General features: G+C 37.9%; 3 protein-coding genes across 6 annotated transcripts; all 3 read right to left on the bottom strand.

Annotated features, from left to right (window-relative positions):
* Positions 1 to 1,153: 1,153 nt before the first annotated feature.
* LOC109091531 (ADP-ribosylation factor-like protein 4D) lies at positions 1,154 to 3,270 on the bottom strand. The gene is made up of 2 exons (XM_019105302.2): positions 3,120 to 3,270; positions 1,154 to 2,381 (listed from the first exon to the last, which is right to left on the bottom strand). The coding sequence occupies exon 2, from the start codon at positions 2,252 to 2,254 to the stop codon at positions 1,652 to 1,654; it is 603 nt and encodes a 200-aa protein (XP_018960847.1). The 5' UTR covers positions 2,255 to 2,381; positions 3,120 to 3,270; the 3' UTR covers positions 1,154 to 1,651.
* A 2,284-nt stretch (positions 3,271 to 5,554) lies between these two features.
* On the bottom strand, positions 5,555 to 9,191 carry LOC109091529 (transmembrane protein 106B-like). 3 transcript variants are annotated; one of them, XM_042735595.1, is made up of 8 exons: positions 9,127 to 9,191; positions 8,059 to 8,225; positions 7,854 to 7,917; positions 7,566 to 7,719; positions 7,322 to 7,462; positions 7,140 to 7,183; positions 6,948 to 7,001; positions 5,555 to 5,964 (listed from the first exon to the last, which is right to left on the bottom strand). In XM_042735595.1, exons 2-8 carry the CDS (start codon positions 8,180 to 8,182, stop codon positions 5,850 to 5,852), a joined length of 696 nt encoding a protein of 231 aa, XP_042591529.1. In that variant the 5' UTR covers positions 8,183 to 8,225; positions 9,127 to 9,191; the 3' UTR covers positions 5,555 to 5,849. The 3 variants fall into 3 exon arrangements, with proteins under 3 accessions (XP_042591529.1, XP_042591528.1, XP_042591527.1); XM_042735594.1 differs by lacking the exon at positions 9,127 to 9,191 and adding an exon at positions 8,985 to 9,123; XM_042735593.1 differs by lacking the exon at positions 9,127 to 9,191 and adding an exon at positions 8,985 to 9,120 and having other exon boundaries at positions 8,059 to 8,186.
* A 549-nt stretch (positions 9,192 to 9,740) lies between these two features.
* On the bottom strand, positions 9,741 to 19,195 carry LOC109091098 (next to BRCA1 gene 1 protein-like). Of its 2 annotated transcripts, XM_042735590.1 has the most exons (21): positions 18,961 to 19,193; positions 18,479 to 18,541; positions 18,232 to 18,250; positions 18,097 to 18,119; positions 17,760 to 17,942; positions 17,507 to 17,584; positions 17,144 to 17,358; positions 16,876 to 16,995; positions 16,263 to 16,514; positions 15,854 to 16,013; positions 15,519 to 15,764; positions 15,289 to 15,411; positions 15,124 to 15,199; positions 14,900 to 15,010; positions 13,550 to 13,726; positions 13,314 to 13,433; positions 12,654 to 13,119; positions 12,454 to 12,536; positions 11,920 to 11,986; positions 11,337 to 11,439; positions 9,741 to 10,641 (listed from the first exon to the last, which is right to left on the bottom strand). In XM_042735590.1, exons 1-17 carry the CDS (start codon positions 19,060 to 19,062, stop codon positions 12,746 to 12,748), a joined length of 2,442 nt encoding a protein of 813 aa, XP_042591524.1. In that variant the 5' UTR covers positions 19,063 to 19,193; the 3' UTR covers positions 9,741 to 10,641; positions 11,337 to 11,439; positions 11,920 to 11,986; positions 12,454 to 12,536; positions 12,654 to 12,745. The 2 variants fall into 2 exon arrangements, with proteins under 2 accessions (XP_042591524.1, XP_042591525.1); XM_042735591.1 differs by lacking the exons at positions 9,741 to 10,641; positions 11,337 to 11,439; positions 11,920 to 11,986; ... (1 more) ...; positions 12,654 to 13,119; positions 13,314 to 13,433 and adding an exon at positions 14,143 to 14,179 and having other exon boundaries at positions 13,590 to 13,726; positions 18,961 to 19,195.
* Positions 19,196 to 19,418: the final 223 nt, after the last annotated feature.

Genomic DNA, 19,418 nt, shown 5'->3' with positions numbered 1-19,418 from the left:
ACTTCTTAATTAACCAGCTCAGCAGGGTGACTTGCCTCATTCTTAAGATAACATTGAGAGAACCAGTTAGGCGAAATACCACTGAAACCAGGTCTGTCACGACATTTGGCTTCGTCTTCAGAGCTCCACCCATGTGATGATACTCGTGTTGTATTGACAACCAGAGGTCATGGATCAGAAACCTTGACAAGCATCTGTTTTCTGAGGTGGAGGCAGGGTGTAGACCACTGAGATCAATAAAATCTTTAACATTTAACTATGGTGGTGTCTCTTTCAGCACAGCAGATGCATATTGGATATTGATGGATGAATTTGTCTATTTTAGTCCATTGTTTGGAAATATAGGCACTGCCACTGAAATGTAACATATGTAATGTTTACAAAAACACAATTTTATTCCTAAACGAGTTATCAAAATGGCAAGTTACATATCATCCTGTCAGAGGCCTAGAGGTTTTATTAAGTTACCAGATTCAGTGATCTCATAAATCAGCCCTGTTTCAGTCTCCTCATGCAATAAACCCAGAGCACCAATTAATCCAATCAGAGCAAAGCAGCTGCTTCATTGGGAAGTTGATAGCAAAGTAAATAGATTTGTCTGTCTGTGTAATGGTGGGGGTCGGGACATTCAAAAACCATTTGCTCTCTTAAAACAATGCAAACCCCAAATGAATACTAGATTTGCCCCTGCAGCATTAAAAATTATCCATTTTATGTGCCTTTGGCTCTATTTACATACATCTCACTTTGGTTGTTTAATAAATCTTGTATATTGGGTCAGCAGATGTGATATAATTTTGCTTCTGCCCATTTCTAGGCCCAGCTTCCGAATTAGGCTATAACACACCAAGGTTACATCAAACAATGTTCTTTCAGCATCAATGCATTTCCTGTGGGATGCTCTCCCTGAACACAGATGACATCATCATGAGCGCCTGCTCTATTAATAGTTTAAAAGTGGCTGTTTTCTGATTCATCACAGCGAATAAAAACCTTATGTCACATATATTAGTGTGATTTTATGTTTTCAAGGCTAACGGCACATACAGAGCAGGATCAGGTAACATCAAATAAATTATCATTAATATGATTATCATATCAGCAAATACCATTCAGCCTCAGGTATAAAAGATACGGCTTCTGAAACACTGACTGTGTCAAAGCAGTCTATAATTTATTAATTCTACAGCATTACAAAAACTATTTACAGCATGTAAAAACAAAACTTAAATGTACATCTGTGAAGAGTGAATCTCAGGGATTCGAGACATTTATATGGCCTTTTATTATAGCGGCACTGGCAATCAACTTAAAGTTTGTGGAAAAAAATGATGTCTGAAGTCTGGTGAAAATGTTGCCAAGCTATAATTTAGTCTCTTTCTTGCTTGAAAAAAGAAAAAAAGGCAAGGACGTAGGCTTATATTCTGCTGAAACTACAGCCTATCACTGCCATCACATTTTCCTTGATTACAAAGGGGAGCTGCACAGCAATTACTAGGCATGGAAGAAAGCAGTTCAATACTGTGTGACACATAAAGGTCAAATCTGTTTTCTCCTGACCACTGGGCCATCTGGAGCCTTTCCTTCATTCAGGGATTCGATGCAAAATCCTACAACCGAGGAGCTTCGCAAATATGCCGTCCTGTTCAGCTCATCTTTTTTTCTTGCTGTGCTTCACCATTTTCTTTCGTTTGAGGATCATTTCATACAGTTTTTCCAAACTCGGCTCCAACCCCTGCCCGTCGACTGCACTGCATCCTTGCACATGGTGCAGGGTGGAGGCACTCAGTTCATGAACAGCCAAAACCTTCTCCACTTCAGAAACAGGCAGCGCAACTGGAAGGTCCTGTTTGTTAGCCAACACCAGCACTGGCACTCCTTGGTTCTCTGACGTGCGTGTGATCTTGTGCAGCTCCACCTTAGCCTCCTCCATGCGCTCCACCTCCGTGGAGTCCACTACAAAGACCATGCCGTCCGTGCGCCGCGTGTAGGACTTCCACAAAGGCCGAAGCTTCTCCTGACCACCCACGTCCCACACCTGGAAGGTAATGGCACGGCCATTTCCCACAGGAACTTTAATCTTCTCAGTGTTAAATCCCTTGGTTGGGATAGTTTCAACAAATTCCTTCAGCTTCAGTCTGTAGAGAAGCGAGGTTTTGCCTGCAGAGTCCAAACCAATGACCACAACGTGGAGGGACTGGAAGTTAGGCAGGAACGTTGTATTGGGGGCAATCTCTGTCAACTGGTTTCCCATGGCAACTTGGTTTTCGCACCCTCTTGTAAGGAGAAGTAGATCTGTCTAAGTGTTTGGCATTTGCACCTACTTCAAAGGTACTGCAGAAAGACAGAGGTGCTGTAAGATCGGAGGCAACGTGTGGAACCTAATTAAAGAGAAAACAAAAGCTGATTATCGTCACAGATATGGAAGTTATTTACAACTTAACCAGATTTGCCTTAGAGCAAAAGCAGACAAAAAGTATTTAGTTCTATATGTTAAAAAAAAAATCTCTGAATTAAATTAGCAAAAAGGCTTTGGTGTCATATTAACAATAGCTCACTGAAAGGCTCAAATTAAAATTAACAACAACAACAAAAAATAAGAATAATTTATTCATAGGTAAAGACTGTCAGTAATTAAGAGCCTAGAGGTTGCTCTCTATGTTTATTTGCTGCACCAAATCCTCTCCACAGTCTAAACAGAAAAAGATCTCCAAAAGAAAAAAAAATGCAATTTTATCTTTATCTTTATTTTGCCTGTTTAGGAGACAGTTATCAACATTAGATGTTGTCTTATCACTTTCTAACAAAACTGAGAGAACCAGATTTGAACATGGCTATTATAATTTTCTATACTGCATCTGATTTATTACATTTTTAAGCATAATGTAGATTTTGGGTATGTCATCATCTAAGTGATATTACCACAACTGTCAAAAACTATGAAATCTGGAACCTTAGAGCATGTGAAGTTAAAATAGTAAAATCCTATTCGAAACAACTTGAAAAAGCATGAAAAAGATTATAATCTGGAAGTTAAAATCCCAAACAGCTTTGTCGAGTAAATTCAGCATATATTTGAGAACGAAAACCTCGCTTGTAAAATGAGTAAAATCACTCACCTAATATGTGTTTATCTTGTAACAGACATCGTTTCCATTTCTCACTTTAAAAACTTAGGCGACCAGTTATCCCAACGACTCAAAACAATGATTATTTTCCCAGAGTCCTTCTTCCCTCCGATACCAGTGACCTCAGATATGAAAGTGGAGCTGAGCGCACAAGATTTAGAACAACAATCCCCGCATGTGACGTCAGATGAGCCCCTCATTCCTCCCTTGCTACTCCCTCTAGCGTTCGATTGTTCTGCGTCCGTACCGTCCTGCACCGGCGAGATATACAATGTCAAGTCGTGTTTGTTTCCTGCCCGAACAGCACCTCTCTGTGGCGAACCGGAGGCATCGAAACTACCAAATCGGAGATCTTGTATCTTGTTTTGTCTGTGCATGCCGAGTGCGAAAAAAGTTTGGGCTTTTAATGTATTTTTGCAATGATGTTTCAAACCAGGTTTCAGTAACCACGTGTCACAATGCGCTAAAATGCTTATGCTATTTGCATCAGAAAGTGCATCTACAGAAGTCAAAAATCACGTTTTTATAGATTTAGACATCACAAAAATATACTTTGAACACGACCAAATCGGAGATGTTGTAACTTTTGTCTGTGCCTGCAGAGCACGAAAAAAAACTTTGTGGTTTTAATATAAGTCGCAATGACGTTTTAACGTTTCAGCAGTAGTTTGTCACAATTCGCTAAAATGCTATTTTAATCAGAAGGTACATCAAAAGAAGTCAAAAATCACGTTTTTAAAGATTTACACATTACAAAAATATACTTTTAATGTTTAAAAACGTTTTGTGTTTTATAGCCAACTGGCTACAGGCGTCAAATAATTTGACAAAAGGCTGTGAACTAAATGTAAGTTACGAAGTATAAAAGACTTTTCAATCAACTGCTAATTTTAAGAGTGTTTTAATGAATGTTTGTCTTTTAAAATACTGATCATAAACAATGAAATGACGTAACATGCGCTACAGTCGGGCTGTGCTGCGTCAGCACGTTGCTTGGAAACCAGCAAAGCCGTCCTCGGACGCAGAGCTCGGTGTGGATCTGCAGAACATCAGGACTTGGTAAATTGTGTCCACTGCTCTGCAAATGAGCTTTTCTTGGCATTTTGTTAAGAACTTATATTATTTAGTGTAGTTTGTCTTAAATTAGGACAAACTGTTGCATGCTTTTACTTTGCCTATTACATACATACGTGTTGTAACGGTATCAGGCTTGCACTAGATGAATGGCACAGGACAAGACTAATAAATGTTTCACTACAATTCTAAAACTGCATTGTTACATTACAAATGGTTTGTTTACCTTATGGCATAAAGGGTATTGTCTATGTCAGTTTTGACCTGTAGTGTCAACATTTATGAGCAGCTAAGAAATCAGTTCAGTGTTTATTTCTTTATGAGTGTCATGACAGAGAAAACATCTCAGCATCTGGGTTTGAATTTCATTAATCAGGAAATGGTCTCAGGTTACTTCACATTGACTTGGTCTCTCTTACAGGCCAGCGGGTGGTGTAACATGTCAGCCATGCACTGGGAGGCCCGTCGCCGTCAGCAGGCGCTGGACCGCAGATTGTCTGCTAGAGTTATGCAGGTGCCCACGTTAAAAATCCTAATTGCATATATATATATATATATATATATATATATATATATATATATATATATATATATATATATATTCAAATTCATATATATAGCATGGATTTTTATTGCTTTTTTAGGCAGGCAACCAAGATAAAAAGAAAGAAGAGTCTACGGCACCTGTGACACCCTGTGAACCTGCAGTGTCCAGTGAGTCTCAAGGTAAAGCTGCTTAAAATAACAGGTCATTGCATATCATTGAGAACATAGTCACCACTTTAGAGTTGACTGAATTTGAATGATAAAAAAAAACTAAATTGACAACAAAATAGAATCCTAATCAGTGTAAATATATTATTTGTGTTCTTTAGAGGCTGACAAGCAATGCGTTTGCAAGTGTCATGCCAAGATGAACAAAAGATACACAGTGAGTACATCACTGCATCATTTTTACACATTGCAGTGGCTAAATATAAACGTTTAACTTGATTCTATAATGTATCAGTGAGATTCAACAATTCCAGTGGGGGGCATTATATATTTGAATATTTCACTTTACTATTTTGACTATAATGGCAATGTATAATATTGCAGTGAATATTTAAAGAGCTTATGTGGAGACGATCCAGAAAAACCAGCATCTACTTGTGTGCTTCATTTGCTCTAGTCTCTGCAGTATTCCCAGCAATGGTGAAGATGAAGGCCAGACTACTGGATATCACTAACTCCAATATTAAAGTGTATTTCATCGAAAAACCAGACTTTATTGTTGGGTTTAATAATCCTAATTAAAACAGAACTGGGTGTCTAACAGTTCTGGCTGGATTTGCTCAAGAATTCTCAACAAATAAAATGCAGGTCATTTAATGTGCAATTTCGTGTTGTGCAAATTCTAAAACACATTTATATCATGTAAACACTAATTAACAAATCAACATACAAGAAAAGAGGTCTACGTTAACAGCGCACATTCATGGTTCCAGTGATATTTACAGTGTATTATATGTTACTCTCATTATAGTCAAAAACCATTTAAATGAATGGTAGTAATCTATAACATAAAATGGCAATCTTTTTGAAAGCAGCCTGTTCTGATTATTATAACATCAGCATTCATGGCCATACATTGGCAATGGTTTTGTCTCAAAGCAGAGGAAAATGATGAGGCATAGTTGAATTCACTCCACAGTCAATATACTCATAGGCATCTGTAGACATCTGCTCTGAATGGGACAGGTAGGAGACTTTGATAGTCAGTCTGTGAAGAACACAAACAATTTTACTTTAAATAATAAAAATATAAGCAACAAATTAGCATATTATTATATATATATGACACTGAAGACTGGAGTAATGGCTGCTGAAAATTCAGCTTTGCCATCACATGAATAAAACAGAAAGGAGTGGCTTTAAAATGATCCCAACTTGAACAGTAGTTTATATATTTTACTATGGCGTGTTTTGTTTTGTCATGCACTTTATAACCTATAAAAAATTTCAGTATAGATCAAAGTGCATAAAGGTCACATGACTGACAGTCAGGGGGGAAAAAAACTCCCTTGGTTTAACCACTGTGACCATTTCTGTGTTATGACCTATAATAAATTTGATTTGCAAGGATTTTTCAGTTTAGGCTGGTCTGAGCTCCTTGAAACAAAAACTGATCTCTAGAGAACATTTCATGGTACATGAATACAATAACTTGTGCTTGTGAGGTCTAAAACAGTGGTTAGGGAGCCTCTGCAAATTTCTAAATTGTTGAGGCCCCCTTAGTGGTCTTCAGCCCCCTGCTTGAGAACCAACACTGACAAGCAGAAGCAATTGTAGGATTACAAGCATGTGTCATACCAAGATGAACATCGCTGCATATTTCTTTAGACGGACTGCAGTGGCTAAATGTAAACTTGTTTAACCTGTTTCTATAATGTATCAGTAAGATTCAAGAGATCTAGTGACTAGATATTATCTATTTAAATATTTAACTTTACAGGTGTTACTAGCTGTATACTGGCTGTATATACAGCCCCTCTATGTGGCAATGTACAATATCAGTGGCATGACTTAACATAACATGTGGATTGAAATACAAGACTTTTGTTGAATAAATGCTGATAGTGAATAGCATTAGACACAAGACGTCAACAAATGCTGACCAGTGGTCAGTGATTCAGTCAAATAGCATGCTAACAAAAATCTTAAAATAAAGCTGCATACTTTGATAAGATAAGGATGAATACTTACTGCAAATGCAAGAATAAGGTGTGAATCTGAAAGGAACGTGACTTGCAGTAATTACTGTGAAAGGAACAGACATTAAAGAAAGTTTCTGAGAGTTAATGATGTCATATACATTGGGATTATAATGGAAAACAGTACATAATGATTGATTGACTTTATTGACAATACATAGATATTGACTGAAGTATGACTTACTTAAGGCCAGGGTCATCAATAACAATGTCAGCTATAACTTTAATCTGAAAGATGAAAGAAAGATAAATGACATCTTTATTTTAGATTTGTTTTGATTGTCAAGATAAGAAACTTTTTTCTTCCTAGATTTCAGATGCCTTTTTTAACACATTTATGTTATATAAGTTTGCATAAAGTTTTACCGTTTTCTGTGATCGAGGAGGCAGTATGGAGACACTGGGCAACTTGTTGTTGCCAACCACCATCTCAAAAATGAATGACTGCACACTAAGGTTAACAGCTGTGATACTGACAAAGTTTTGGTTGGTAAGGTTCATTTCGTGCTGAAGAATGGATAATATGGACAGAGGATTACAAGTTTTATACAAAAATAAATACACTGCAATTCATCAGGAAAATCTTAGTGTGTCCTCTTTACTCACTTACCGTGACCACCATTTTTACTGTATCTGGAGTGAAATAGACCATAGATGACTTTAGTTCTACAGATGACATATCCATACTCCGTGGGAAGAGAAAAAACAGGATCAGGGAGCAGATCAAGAGGCAAAGCCCCACTGATATAAACACATACAGTTTCCTGTGGGACGTAAAAGCACATTGTACATCATTTTGAGAAAACTGACATTACAAAGCACATTTAAAAAAAAAAAAAAATTATCGCTGAAACTGAAAATTACAGAAGTATAGTCTACGTGTCATAGTGATACTGACGTGTGGTGAGGTTTCAGCCTTTGGTCGCTGCAAGGAATGACTGCCACAAGTTGGTTTTCCTGACCTGAGGATGTTAAGACAAGATGGACAGAATAAGGGTGAGTGTGTTAAAAGCCAAAACTACAAATGAAATGTTATTGTCAACCAATAATAAGAAAATGAGTTAATACAGTTATTTACTGTCAACAGAATCACTGAAACTTGCCTCTCGGGATGCGTCCTGTGCCCTGGCAGGTAGGACATGGATCCGTCTGTCCTTCTCCACTGATGCTGCCATAGTCCAACCATTTGGAAAGCCTCCGCTTCTCTCCATTTTTATTCTGGGACATAATGCTGTATTTCCAGAAGTTGAAGGGTCAAAACTAAAGACCTCTACGATAAACAGTAAGAGAGCTTCACTAAGGTTTGTCTGTTGTATGTAGGTACGTAATTGCAAAGAAAGTCTTTTACTTAAGGTTAGGGTAAAAGTGAGGGTATTGTTCTAGTTATACATTACAGTAATGAACCAAACTGTCTCCAGAACATCCATTGTAGGTCACACAGTAAAACGGCCCCAAATGAACAATAAAGCTCCACAATAAAACTCCAAAGATCATTATGAACCACAGTTTCATAATTTGATCAAAGACCTTAAATGGCAGTTTCCGTGACATTAGTGCAAACATTTAGAATTTATATATATATATATATATATATATATATATATATATATATATATAAATCCAACTTTACAAACAATAACGATTATGATAGCTAAAGGACATGCAATTTTAAACGTATTTACAGTTAGGTAAGTTAATTTCGTCAAGCTGTAAAACTGCAAAACAACCGATGAAGTGAGCTGTGCTCGTCTAGAAAGCATTTGTAGCAATTCAAGATGACTCCAAATGCGTCTAGATAGGCAACATTTATGCGTTTAAACAAGTCGTAATATGTAAAACGAACACCATTTTAAGGGAGATACAAGCGTACACTCAACCTCACAGTGTCAGGACGGTTTGGCTGTTTTAAATCACAAAAGACTGGCTGAATTAATGTTACTTTCCTTAACCAACGTCATGACACATGTTCTCGAGTCATAACATTACTAAATGCGTTTGTCAAATCTCCACAAAGCACTTTTCCACCTACCGTGAATTCATCGAGACATTTTTGTTTGATATCTCGATTTACTGTTTCCCGCAGATTAATGTCATTTCTTTCGTGGGTTATGAAGACACCACACGCAACTTTCCTTCTAGACTCGTGTATGAAGTCTCGAGTGCGCACCTACCACCCGCTTTGATCCTCTTCAGCTGTTTGGTGTCGCAATCTGCTGATTGTAATCGAGACTGCGTGTTTATGGACAATCGTTAGAGACAACAGCATTTTGCAGTGAATTGCATACTTTTGGAATTATTATATTGAAATTAGTGTCAAGCCTTTGAAGATGTTTTCTAAATGTGTTGTGTGAAGAAAAAAAAATCACCAATTTAAAATATTAAAAGAGAAGTGAATTTATTTATTTTCTAAACAATTTTTTTAAAGGACTTCTATTACATCATCTTCTTCCAGTACAAACATTATAAAACAAGAGTTTTCTGTTACAGAATCCAGTAAGGATCTGGCAATCAAATATAAAAATTCTTCTTTCTTTTGGGCTATCATTTTACAATCAACAGAAATACCAAAAACAAAATCTTGGGGGTTGGGGAATCTGTGCTCAGTTCCTGTCTCAGAGGAGGAAGCTGACTAAAGGAGTAATGATTTTAACCTTTAGAACTTTCTGTTGTTTCAGCAAGTCAGATGCGTGTACATTAACCAAACAAGTTTTGCTGATTGGGGTGACTTTTACAATAGCAAGACGATTCATGCTTACGCAATGCAAATAACTCAAACCCACAGAAATGATAATGGAATGTTTTTTATTCACTTTGTTGGACACAAAAAGCCATGTTGATAAGCCTTCAGTTCATAGTAATACATTGCACATGAAGATGACAAAGATGTCCAAAATTGGTGCCTAGCAAAAACTCTTGACCAATCAATCACTGGTTGTGTTAAGAATGACTAAAACACTCATTGCACATTCCCAACACCTTAGTATGACATGAATTAGTGTGATTTAAAATAAGATATACAAATATAGAGGTCACTGTGACAAATAACAAAATCAATACAGGCTTTTCTATTTATATATTTCCTCTGAGAGGCAAAAGTGCTCAAACAAACCAAACCCTCTGGACATTGTCTCAAATTTATCCTCTTATCTAATCAACCAGTACAAAAGATACCTGAAGCCTAGCTAACAACAGTCTTTATGTGTTAGTAGGGCACACACACTGAATAAAGAAAGCATTAAGACTGCCTAATAAACCTTATGTTGTTTCCCCATTCATAATGTCCTATATAAAAATGAAACTAAAATTTCACAATCAAGTAATTGCATCATTGCAGCTATGGTCAGTTATAGTGATACAGTTCTCTTTTTCGAGAGTCCAAACTATTTCTCTAACAAAACAACATCAGAGATCATTTCATCATCACCCCACTCCAGTTCTGACAGAATTCTGCAACACGATGAAATCATTTACAATTATTACACTTTATTGAGGTTGCTCTGTGCTTCCTAATGTCTTGAGATGTGCCATTCGCTATCGGTCAACTGCACCAGCTCATTGACAACATCAAGCAAATTGTAGTGATGCTTCCTCAGCAACCTTTGATTGAGCGGCTGGTTACTGAAACCCATCTCCTGCAGTACAGCCATCATGGAGGCATCCTCGCAGGCTGGGTCAACAGCAGGCCGCTGAAAGACAACCAGACTAAAGTTAGTATGTTAAAGGACAATCACATGCCAAGTCTAGGATTTAGAGATAACAAAGAATGCAGAAAATTCAGACTGGAGTACACAATGCATGATGCAAATAATATGATTCAGTATCTAAAACACAGGACAACATACAGTTGTTTTCTAGAAATAGTATACTGCTGTTCAAAAGTTTGGGATCAGTATGATTTTTATAAAAAAATATAATGGTTTTATTTAGCAAGGATGCATATAATGGATCAAAAGTGGAAAAGAAGACATTTATAATGTTACCAAATATTCCTATTTCAAATAAATGCTGGTCTTTGGAAAATTTTATTCATCAAAGAATCCTGAAAATAAAAACATATCATGGTTTCCCTAAAAATTTTAAGCATCACGACTCTTTTCAACATTGACTATAAGAATTGTTTCTTGAGCATCTGCACATTAGAATGATTTCTGAAGGATCATGTGGCACTTAAAACTGGAGTAATGGCTGCTAAAAGTTCACAGGAATAAATGTAATTATAATTCACAATATTATTGTTTATCATTCATTTTTGATCAAATAAAGCTTTGGTGAGCATAAAAGACTTATTTCAGAGACATCTTGCCAAACCCAATCACTATATATGGTGGCTGTTTATGCTCTAGTCTAGTGTGTTGTGCACTGATGAGGAAAAATATCTCACCTGTGCAGGTGTGCTCTGGCCTGTAAAGAGTGCTTTATAAGCAGAGGCAGCCACAGAGAGAGCTCCCTTCACCAGCCCCTCTGTCAGACCACCGTGATGTGCCCTGCAGAAGAATATAAACAGGAACAAAATGTCGTGTCACAATAGTAGCATGCCAAAAAACAGAAGGACTTGAGACATTCATGAAACCGTCATGAAGCAAAACTAGAAGAGAAGTAGCTTAGTGAACATCCATAACTCAACCTATCTGTGCTAAACAGTGTGCATATTTGAAGATATTTTTTATATTTACAACAAAAAAAGGTGTTATGTTAACCATACTATGACAACAAAGAAAACAGCTGTGGTCAACCACAGGAAACCCTGTCTGCAGAGCTACTTCCTCTTCTGCTGCATTCAAGCTTTCAGCTTGAGAAAAAGGTGCATTAAAAAAAAAAAACTACATTTCAGTAGACATTTAAAACATGAACCTTCTCTCTTTCCTGAAATAAATGCATCCTGAGCTAAATATTATAATGTGATGTCTGTAATGCATGTATGCAGAACAATAGCTCAAAAGGATGACCTCACGGTGTTGTTTTACCTGAGATCCTGGGAGCCGCAGGTCTCAAAGGCACTAACAGGGGCCTCTAAATGAACTGATCTGCAACCTAGAGCAAAGAACACATGCAATTCTGTCACATTGTTTTTAAAGGCTCAAAGCTACATAACTAGTTTAGCTACAAAACATTTAGTTAAAATGTCAAAGACAGTCTTACTGATTATTTGAATAAAACAAAGTACAAAACTAAAGAAATAAATGCCTGTCTATAATAATAAATATTTAATTTTTACATCTCTCATTATATTTTTTAAATTGTATTTTTTTTTCTTTTTCTTGGTGAATTCTTCATACCTCCTCACACTATAAAAACTTTTAACCTAAAAATGCTTGACACTACTTCCAAAACAATAAATAAATAAAAAGTAATTAGAATGTATGTTTACATTTATTTAGTTATTTATTTTAAAAAATAACATTGTATGATGTTAACAGCTGCATACAGTCGAGAAAATTTAACCTAAGTTTGAGTTATACTTTTTTTTTTTTTTTTGACACAGAGTCATGGAAACTCACCACTTGAGTCATCGTCAGGTTGACATGAGGTGTTGTCCTCAGAGGCCCCTGGTCCTGACTCAAGATCATGAGATCTCACTGATCTCAGAAGAATCATGAAGCGATTAAAACAAAATCAGTGCATAATAATACACTGCATTCACTCCAGATTGTTAATTAGTTTAAAAAAAAATTTGTGGATTCTCTGAATATTTTTTAACCTGTGGGTTCGAAGAGATGGAGGTGGTGAAAGAGCTATGGGTGGATGTATCATCTCAGGAATTAGAGGAGAAGTGTCCAGTTGATAAACTGATCAAATCATACGGTTCAGGCTGTTTTGAAGAGCTGGAACAGGGATGGGCTCCTCGTTTTCTCCTTCGGCCGTACTCTGGATTTGTGGTACCTCTGGCTCGTTGGCAAGAGGGACTGCAGGCTGGGACATTGCTGAACTATACATTGATTCTCCCAGGGGCCGGGAAGTATCAAAGCAGTCAGGCAGGATGACAATGTAGTCCTCTGATGAGGCAGAGGACACCTGGCTGCTCACCTCATCCCACTCTCCTGCTTCTTCCTCTTTTATTTGATCATTTTCATGTCCCTTTTGTTCCACTTCCTCTTCATTCTCGTCTTGTGCAGCTGGGTCGGTATAGAGGTTTTCATTTGAGCCAATCAATGCTTCTGAAAGGACTGTGAAAATAACCAAGAGTAAATTGAAAGAAGGAACAGCTCAAGCAGAAAAGGCATTTTTACTATTAGCAAGCCCAAGCGGAAGGGCAAACTGCTTTCATAGTAACTGTTGCACTTTCAGTATGTCTAAGCGACAGTGACATAAAAAAAAACACAACAAAAAAACAAAAAAAACAAAGGAAGAACATGCACACCTGGCATGGCAGGTTCCTCTGTTATAACAGGGACTGGAGCCTCAGGCCTGTTTATGATTGAAAAAGGTCTGTTGTTCGTCACCAGCAATGATCTCTCTTGATAGCGAGCAACATCATGAACTGTAAAATAATCAGAAGCTAAATTAGCAAAATGATAGTGGCATCTGAAATATATTTTGGATAAACAAGCAAAGCCCTGAATTCTGCAAGCACTAATACAGCAGACGGAAGCTCACCGTCATGCCTCCTTATGTTGGGCCGAGTCCTGCATTGAGGCTTGCGCTCAGGTTCCTCCTCAAGAGTGAGAGAGCGAATCACAGTCTCGCACACAAACTGAGTCCCACTGATGTCTTCATCTCCTTCCTCACTGCCGGGAACATCCAGAAGTTCATTCTGTCTCTGAGGCTGCAGTGCTAACAGAGAACAAGCCACATCAGTATCAATAACTTGCCCATGATTTAATCACAAAGGATTTGATTCATAAACAGATCATTTTAAATCTGGTTGTAAAATGTACAAAAAAAAAACTAATTAGAGGTCATTTATCCTCCTGGTACATTGTGCTACTCTGAAGTTTTAGTAGAAAAGTGAGTGAGGAAAAAAAAACTAATATAATTTATTGGCAAAAACAATTACAAGTTAATTTAGAACTACCGTTCAAAAGGTTGGGGTCAAGAAATTAATACTTTAAACTGATGAAAAGCGACAATTAAGAAACTCTTTTCTATTTCAAATAAATACTAATTTTTTTTTTATTTATATGAAATCAGAGAGCTTTCTGACCCTGCAAATAGTTGACCAAAAATGAACACTGTCAGTAATTACTCACCCTCATGTCATTCCAAACTAGTAAGACCTTTGTTCATCTTCGGAACACAAGATTTTTTTTTTTTTTATGAAATCAGAGAGCTTTCTGACCCTGCAAAGACAGCAATGCAACTGACACGTTCAAGGCCCAGAAAGGTATTAAGGACATAAGTGAATATAGTCCATGTGACATGACAATATTGGTTCAATCTTAATTTTATGAAGCTACGAGAATACTTGGAAAGAAAACAAAGAAGAACGAAGGTCTTACAGGTTTGGAACGACATGAGGGTGATTAATTAATGACAGAGTTTTCATTTTTGGGTGAACTATCCCTTTAAGCAGCACAAATATTCTCACTATTGATAACAAAATGTTTCTTGCGCACCAAATTAGCATTTTAGAAAGATTTCTGAAGCATCAGGTGACGATTCAGCTTTGCATTGACGTGAATAAATTACATTTTAAAATATACTAAAATAGAAGTTATTTTAAACTGTAATATTTCACAACATTACTGTTTTATCAATGAAATGCAGCCATTATGGACTTAAGAGACTTCTTTCAAAAACATTTAAATCTCATTGACCCCAAACTTTTAAACAGATTATACATCAAATACAGATTTACGAGTTCATGAATAACAAATGAGTAACTCTGCTTTAGTTCAGCTTTACAGGGAATATCCTGCTATTTAGACATTACTTAGATATAATCAATACGGGTTGTTAGATGCAACTACATATCAGTAATTCAAATTCCACATAAGATGCTCTAACCTTGACTTTTTTTCCTGCCTGAATGTCCCGCCTCGACTTTGCTTAACCCCGTTCCATGCTTTCCAAGCAAGGGTCCATTATGAGGAAGTGGAGATACAGAGGAGGTCATATCTGAGGAAATTACACAATTATTCTAAAAATGAGGCCAGACTAATTATGTACATGACGTTGAGGAACAAACCCTGAGGAAATATTACATAAATGTGACCAGAATGAGGCCTTACCAGCTGGAGCGTTGACTGGGACTTTCTCTAATTCTTGCACAATGTTTATATCCAGCAACTCAAAGGACAACAGATCCTGGAGAACAACAAGACTTTGGACATTAGTTAAGCACACATCATTGAACAAACATAAGGTGGCGTCTTTGTGTCTGAAAAACGCACTACCTGTGCCATCAATAAGTCCACAGAGGGGATGTAGTATTCTCTCCGGGAGCGGGTGGAGGCTTCACAATCTCTGGTGCCTGACCAGAACATGCCATCTTTCCTCATTAAATGAAGATCTGTCCTCTATAAGAGAAGATATTACAGTATTTGATCTCAGTTGACATAATCGTTAACTCTTAAACCGGCAATATTTAAAAACATTAAGGTACTGTGGTTTAAAGTTGACTCACCAGTGATTTGCTGCAGTGGGTGGGTTTCTGTTCAGCACTTGGCACCACCACAATGCTACACCACACTCTAGGCCCAAACTGCACCCCGCAGTGTGCCAGGCGCCAGTGAGAGGTGTAGGTGCCCTCCAGCAGGGGCGCCACAAACGCCACGCTCACCACACCAACCTGACCCGGCTGCAGAAAGGGCACTGCGACTTCTTTTTGCTCCCGTGATCCCAGAGTCAGGTTGCCCCACATAAATTTCAACTACAAAAGACACAGCACACATGCAAATGCAGCCCTCAACATGTGTGGAGACACATTCTTTTCAAGCTATGGTGAGTTTCAAAAGGTACCTTGGTATCCGAAGTCCAGCTGATGTTGCCAGTGTTCCTCATCTTCCAGTACTTGATGAACTTGGTGCCCGGCTCCAGACAAGTGCCATCTGGTAGATTCTCATCCAGAAACAAGGCAGTCATTGTGGGCACCAAGGTGGAGCAGGAGACCTTGGGACCCCTGGTTTGAGTGCACAGAGGATCATCAGAACAGCTTTGTTTCAGCGTCTGTCTTTTCCTTGAAGCTCATATCAAAAAAAGTACAAAAAGGACGTAATACATAAAGGCAGCAGGTGCATTTTGAGGTAGTTCCATCCACTTGCCAGCGATAACTCAACTATAACAGACAATGTGATAATCTCGATAATGATTGTTCTGGGCTGGGTAGGGAGGTCAACCCAGCCCTGACCCCTCTCAGTGTGGCCCTTACTCTGGACTGGATGTCTGAGGGTCTGGGCACAGGGCCGGAGCTGGGGCTGATCCTGGGCCTAGAGATGTGCCGGGAGCGGGGGCAAGGCCCGAGCTGCTGGTCCCATTGGAGGCTCCACTCCATAGCAGACCTTTCTTCTCCAGCCTCAGCTTCTTCTTGATCTCCTTCACCTCAGCCTTCAGCTGCCTCCGCTCAGCTTTCAGCCGCTGTCTCTCAGCTTTTCGCACCGTCCTGTCACCCCGCCTCAGAAACCTGAGAAGGAGCCCAAATTAATCAAATTCAACTAGCAAGTACAATTATATATCTTAACACCCTTCAGGCTACGTAAAAGATACTAGGGCTGGAATCATTTCTCAATTCTGAGACGTGGGAATCAAAACAATTCTAAATCGATGGAACTGATTCCATCAAAGGGAAATGACTCCTCTTTAATAGCCTTTTTCAGGTCAGATTAGGTGAACATATTCTTCCCAAACAACAGTGAGGAATCAATTCTAGAGTTGATCCCAGAACCAGAAACTGGAATCAGATTTGTTTCCTAAAATATCGGATTTGAACAGCCCTAAAATAATACACAACATCGTGCTGTACACAAGTGTTTATTTTGGCTTGCCTGGGTTCCGGAGTAACTCCACGTTCAGGGACAGACAGAGGAGTCCTTGTTCTCTTTAGGTTGTGGCTGGGATCGTGTTTATGACTACATGGCTCACATAAGATGCAAGATGGACAAACACTGCACACAGAAGGAGGAAAATGTTAAATAGTAAGCTTTACATTTGACATCCTGTAATTCAGTTTTTTTTTTTTTTTTCAAATAATGTCTGCTTATTATATATTTTTCAAAAGTATCATTTGTAAGACAAGTTTTAGGACACTCTCACCTGCACTGATATCCTCCTCCAGTGGCTGGTCCTTTGCAACTACTGCAATTTGGAGTTGAGCTAGAGGCCCTTAGCGTGGTGGAGCTTGTAGCTTTCTGAGTGCCAGAGGTGCTTGGCTCCTCTGCAGGAGGATCCAAGGCCCTGTGTGTGCAACACTGACCAGAAAACTCACTACACATCCTGTCCACCACCTCCCTTACCACTTGATCTTTGAACTGCAAAGAAGATTGAGAACAATTCTGTAACAATTTGGACCAGATTCAAAATTAAAGTGTTTATTATGACATGCTAGTTTCTTAAAAATCAAAAATCAAAAGCAAAGATCTATAGAATTATCAGTTTGACTTTTGTAGGATACAGTACCCTGTCCATGTAGGATTTAAACCATGTTGGTACTGCTTCTTCCTCGGTTTTCATCCCTTTGTTTTCTTTGGCCACAGCCTGTTTAAGGAAAACAACAGAAACAGGTTTTCTCAGTCTGAAATAATCTCAGCCTGCAATAAGGACAGTCCATAATTATTCACAACATCTTACTGAACAAGTAATGCATGAACTAATGAACAGCTAACCCTATAAATATGGCATATAGTAAGTTTAATTACAACAAACTGCTTACCGAGTCCCGCTCGGGGGTCACCTGGGTCTCCTTGTCTGCCATCTTGACCCTTGCTCGATACGGCGGAGCTGGTCTGGGATCTATCTTTAGTTCTTTTAGCTCTGCCTTCACTGCACCACCCTCTGCCTGACCCTTCATCTTATAGACATTCATGTGTAGCTGGTTGGCCTGTTTAAATGCACTCTAAATAAAAAATAAAAATACAAATCATGACAACTATGTTAAAAGCCTGGGGAATTTTTATTTTTTTTTGGAATTATAATTATAATGATAACAGCATGGCTCAGCTTTGGCTTGTGCATCACACAAAAGATTGAAAAAATATTGGTGTTCTTACCTTTAGAGCTTCTGTATATTCATCTGTGATAATAACATAAAATAAATAATATAAACAATAATATTTTAGATTCACTATGATATCAATATTTGAACACTACAGATGACATATTTGGTGACTGAATGCATTACATACCTTGACTGTTTATGCACACCTGTAAATATAAGAAGACAATGCCAATAGAAGTACTTATAAATTATTTTTGTAATATAAATTAAATTATATTTACAAAATTTAATTGTAAATGTATTCACAATTTAATTGTCAACCGACTGTTGTCAAAGCCATACTTTACAAAATACAATCCATCAATGTAAAACTAAACCACATATACTGTATATTCAAAATGATATAAACTCGTTATTAAATTATTATCATTTACCTCCTCGTTGTCCTCGTCAAAATATTTCACTTGAAAATGGCTCAACCCGAATGTGGTTTTAATCTAGAAGTTATAAAAAGGCACTAAGTCAGGTAACAACGTAAACAAACACCGTCAGGAACTGCAGAATTTTTTTAAAGACGTCGAAGAGTTACAAGCAGATCAGAGAGAAAATCGATATTCTCCAACGTTACTCTTTATTTACAAGCTGTGATCTGATTTATGGCCGAACAGAAAGGTCAAGTACAAATGACAGATATTGCAGCAATTTATATCACAAGGGTTTGTATAAAACACCCAACTGTGATATATCTTAAGACATATCTGCTATATAATAGGATTAAATGTTTTGACTGAAGGATAAACGTCTTATACCCCCCGGTTAAGGTTTGTTTATGTAGGCCTCGGCTACGGCCTTCCAGGAGCAAGTAATGTAAACGTCCCCACTAAACGCCACCCAGCAAGGCTTAATGACTCCTTACCCAGGCCTCCACAGTCTCCCACTGTGCTTTGTTCGTGTCCAAGACAGGATATTTCTTCACGTTGCCCCTAAAGTTCACTTTGACAGTGACGGGGAGGTTCATGGCTGTCAGCCAGAGTCAACTAATGCGTTTGAAGCGGGGATGTGACGCTCTAAATACCCGCGGTGCTGGCAACACTGTCAGACTTGTCTTTTGCGTTCTTGTTTACATCGCTAGATTCGTACACGCCCCCAACACACGTCAGAGGAAGTGTCTCAGATTTACTTACTAACTAAATATATGTGTGTAATATATGTTATATACATATATATTATTATTATGATTATTATTATTACAAAATATAAAAAATACTTAAATACTCGTAAAGTTATTTAACTGGTCGTTATAGATACTTATCTTGGGATTCCATCAAATAATGTTTTACAGAGAAAAAAAATATGACGTACGCATGCACGCTA

Source organism: Cyprinus carpio, chromosome B12 (genome assembly GCF_018340385.1).
Source record: "Cyprinus carpio isolate SPL01 chromosome B12, ASM1834038v1, whole genome shotgun sequence".
NCBI lineage: Eukaryota > Metazoa > Chordata > Actinopteri > Cypriniformes > Cyprinidae > Cyprinus > Cyprinus carpio.
This window is presented reverse-complemented; position numbering and strand designations above follow the sequence as displayed.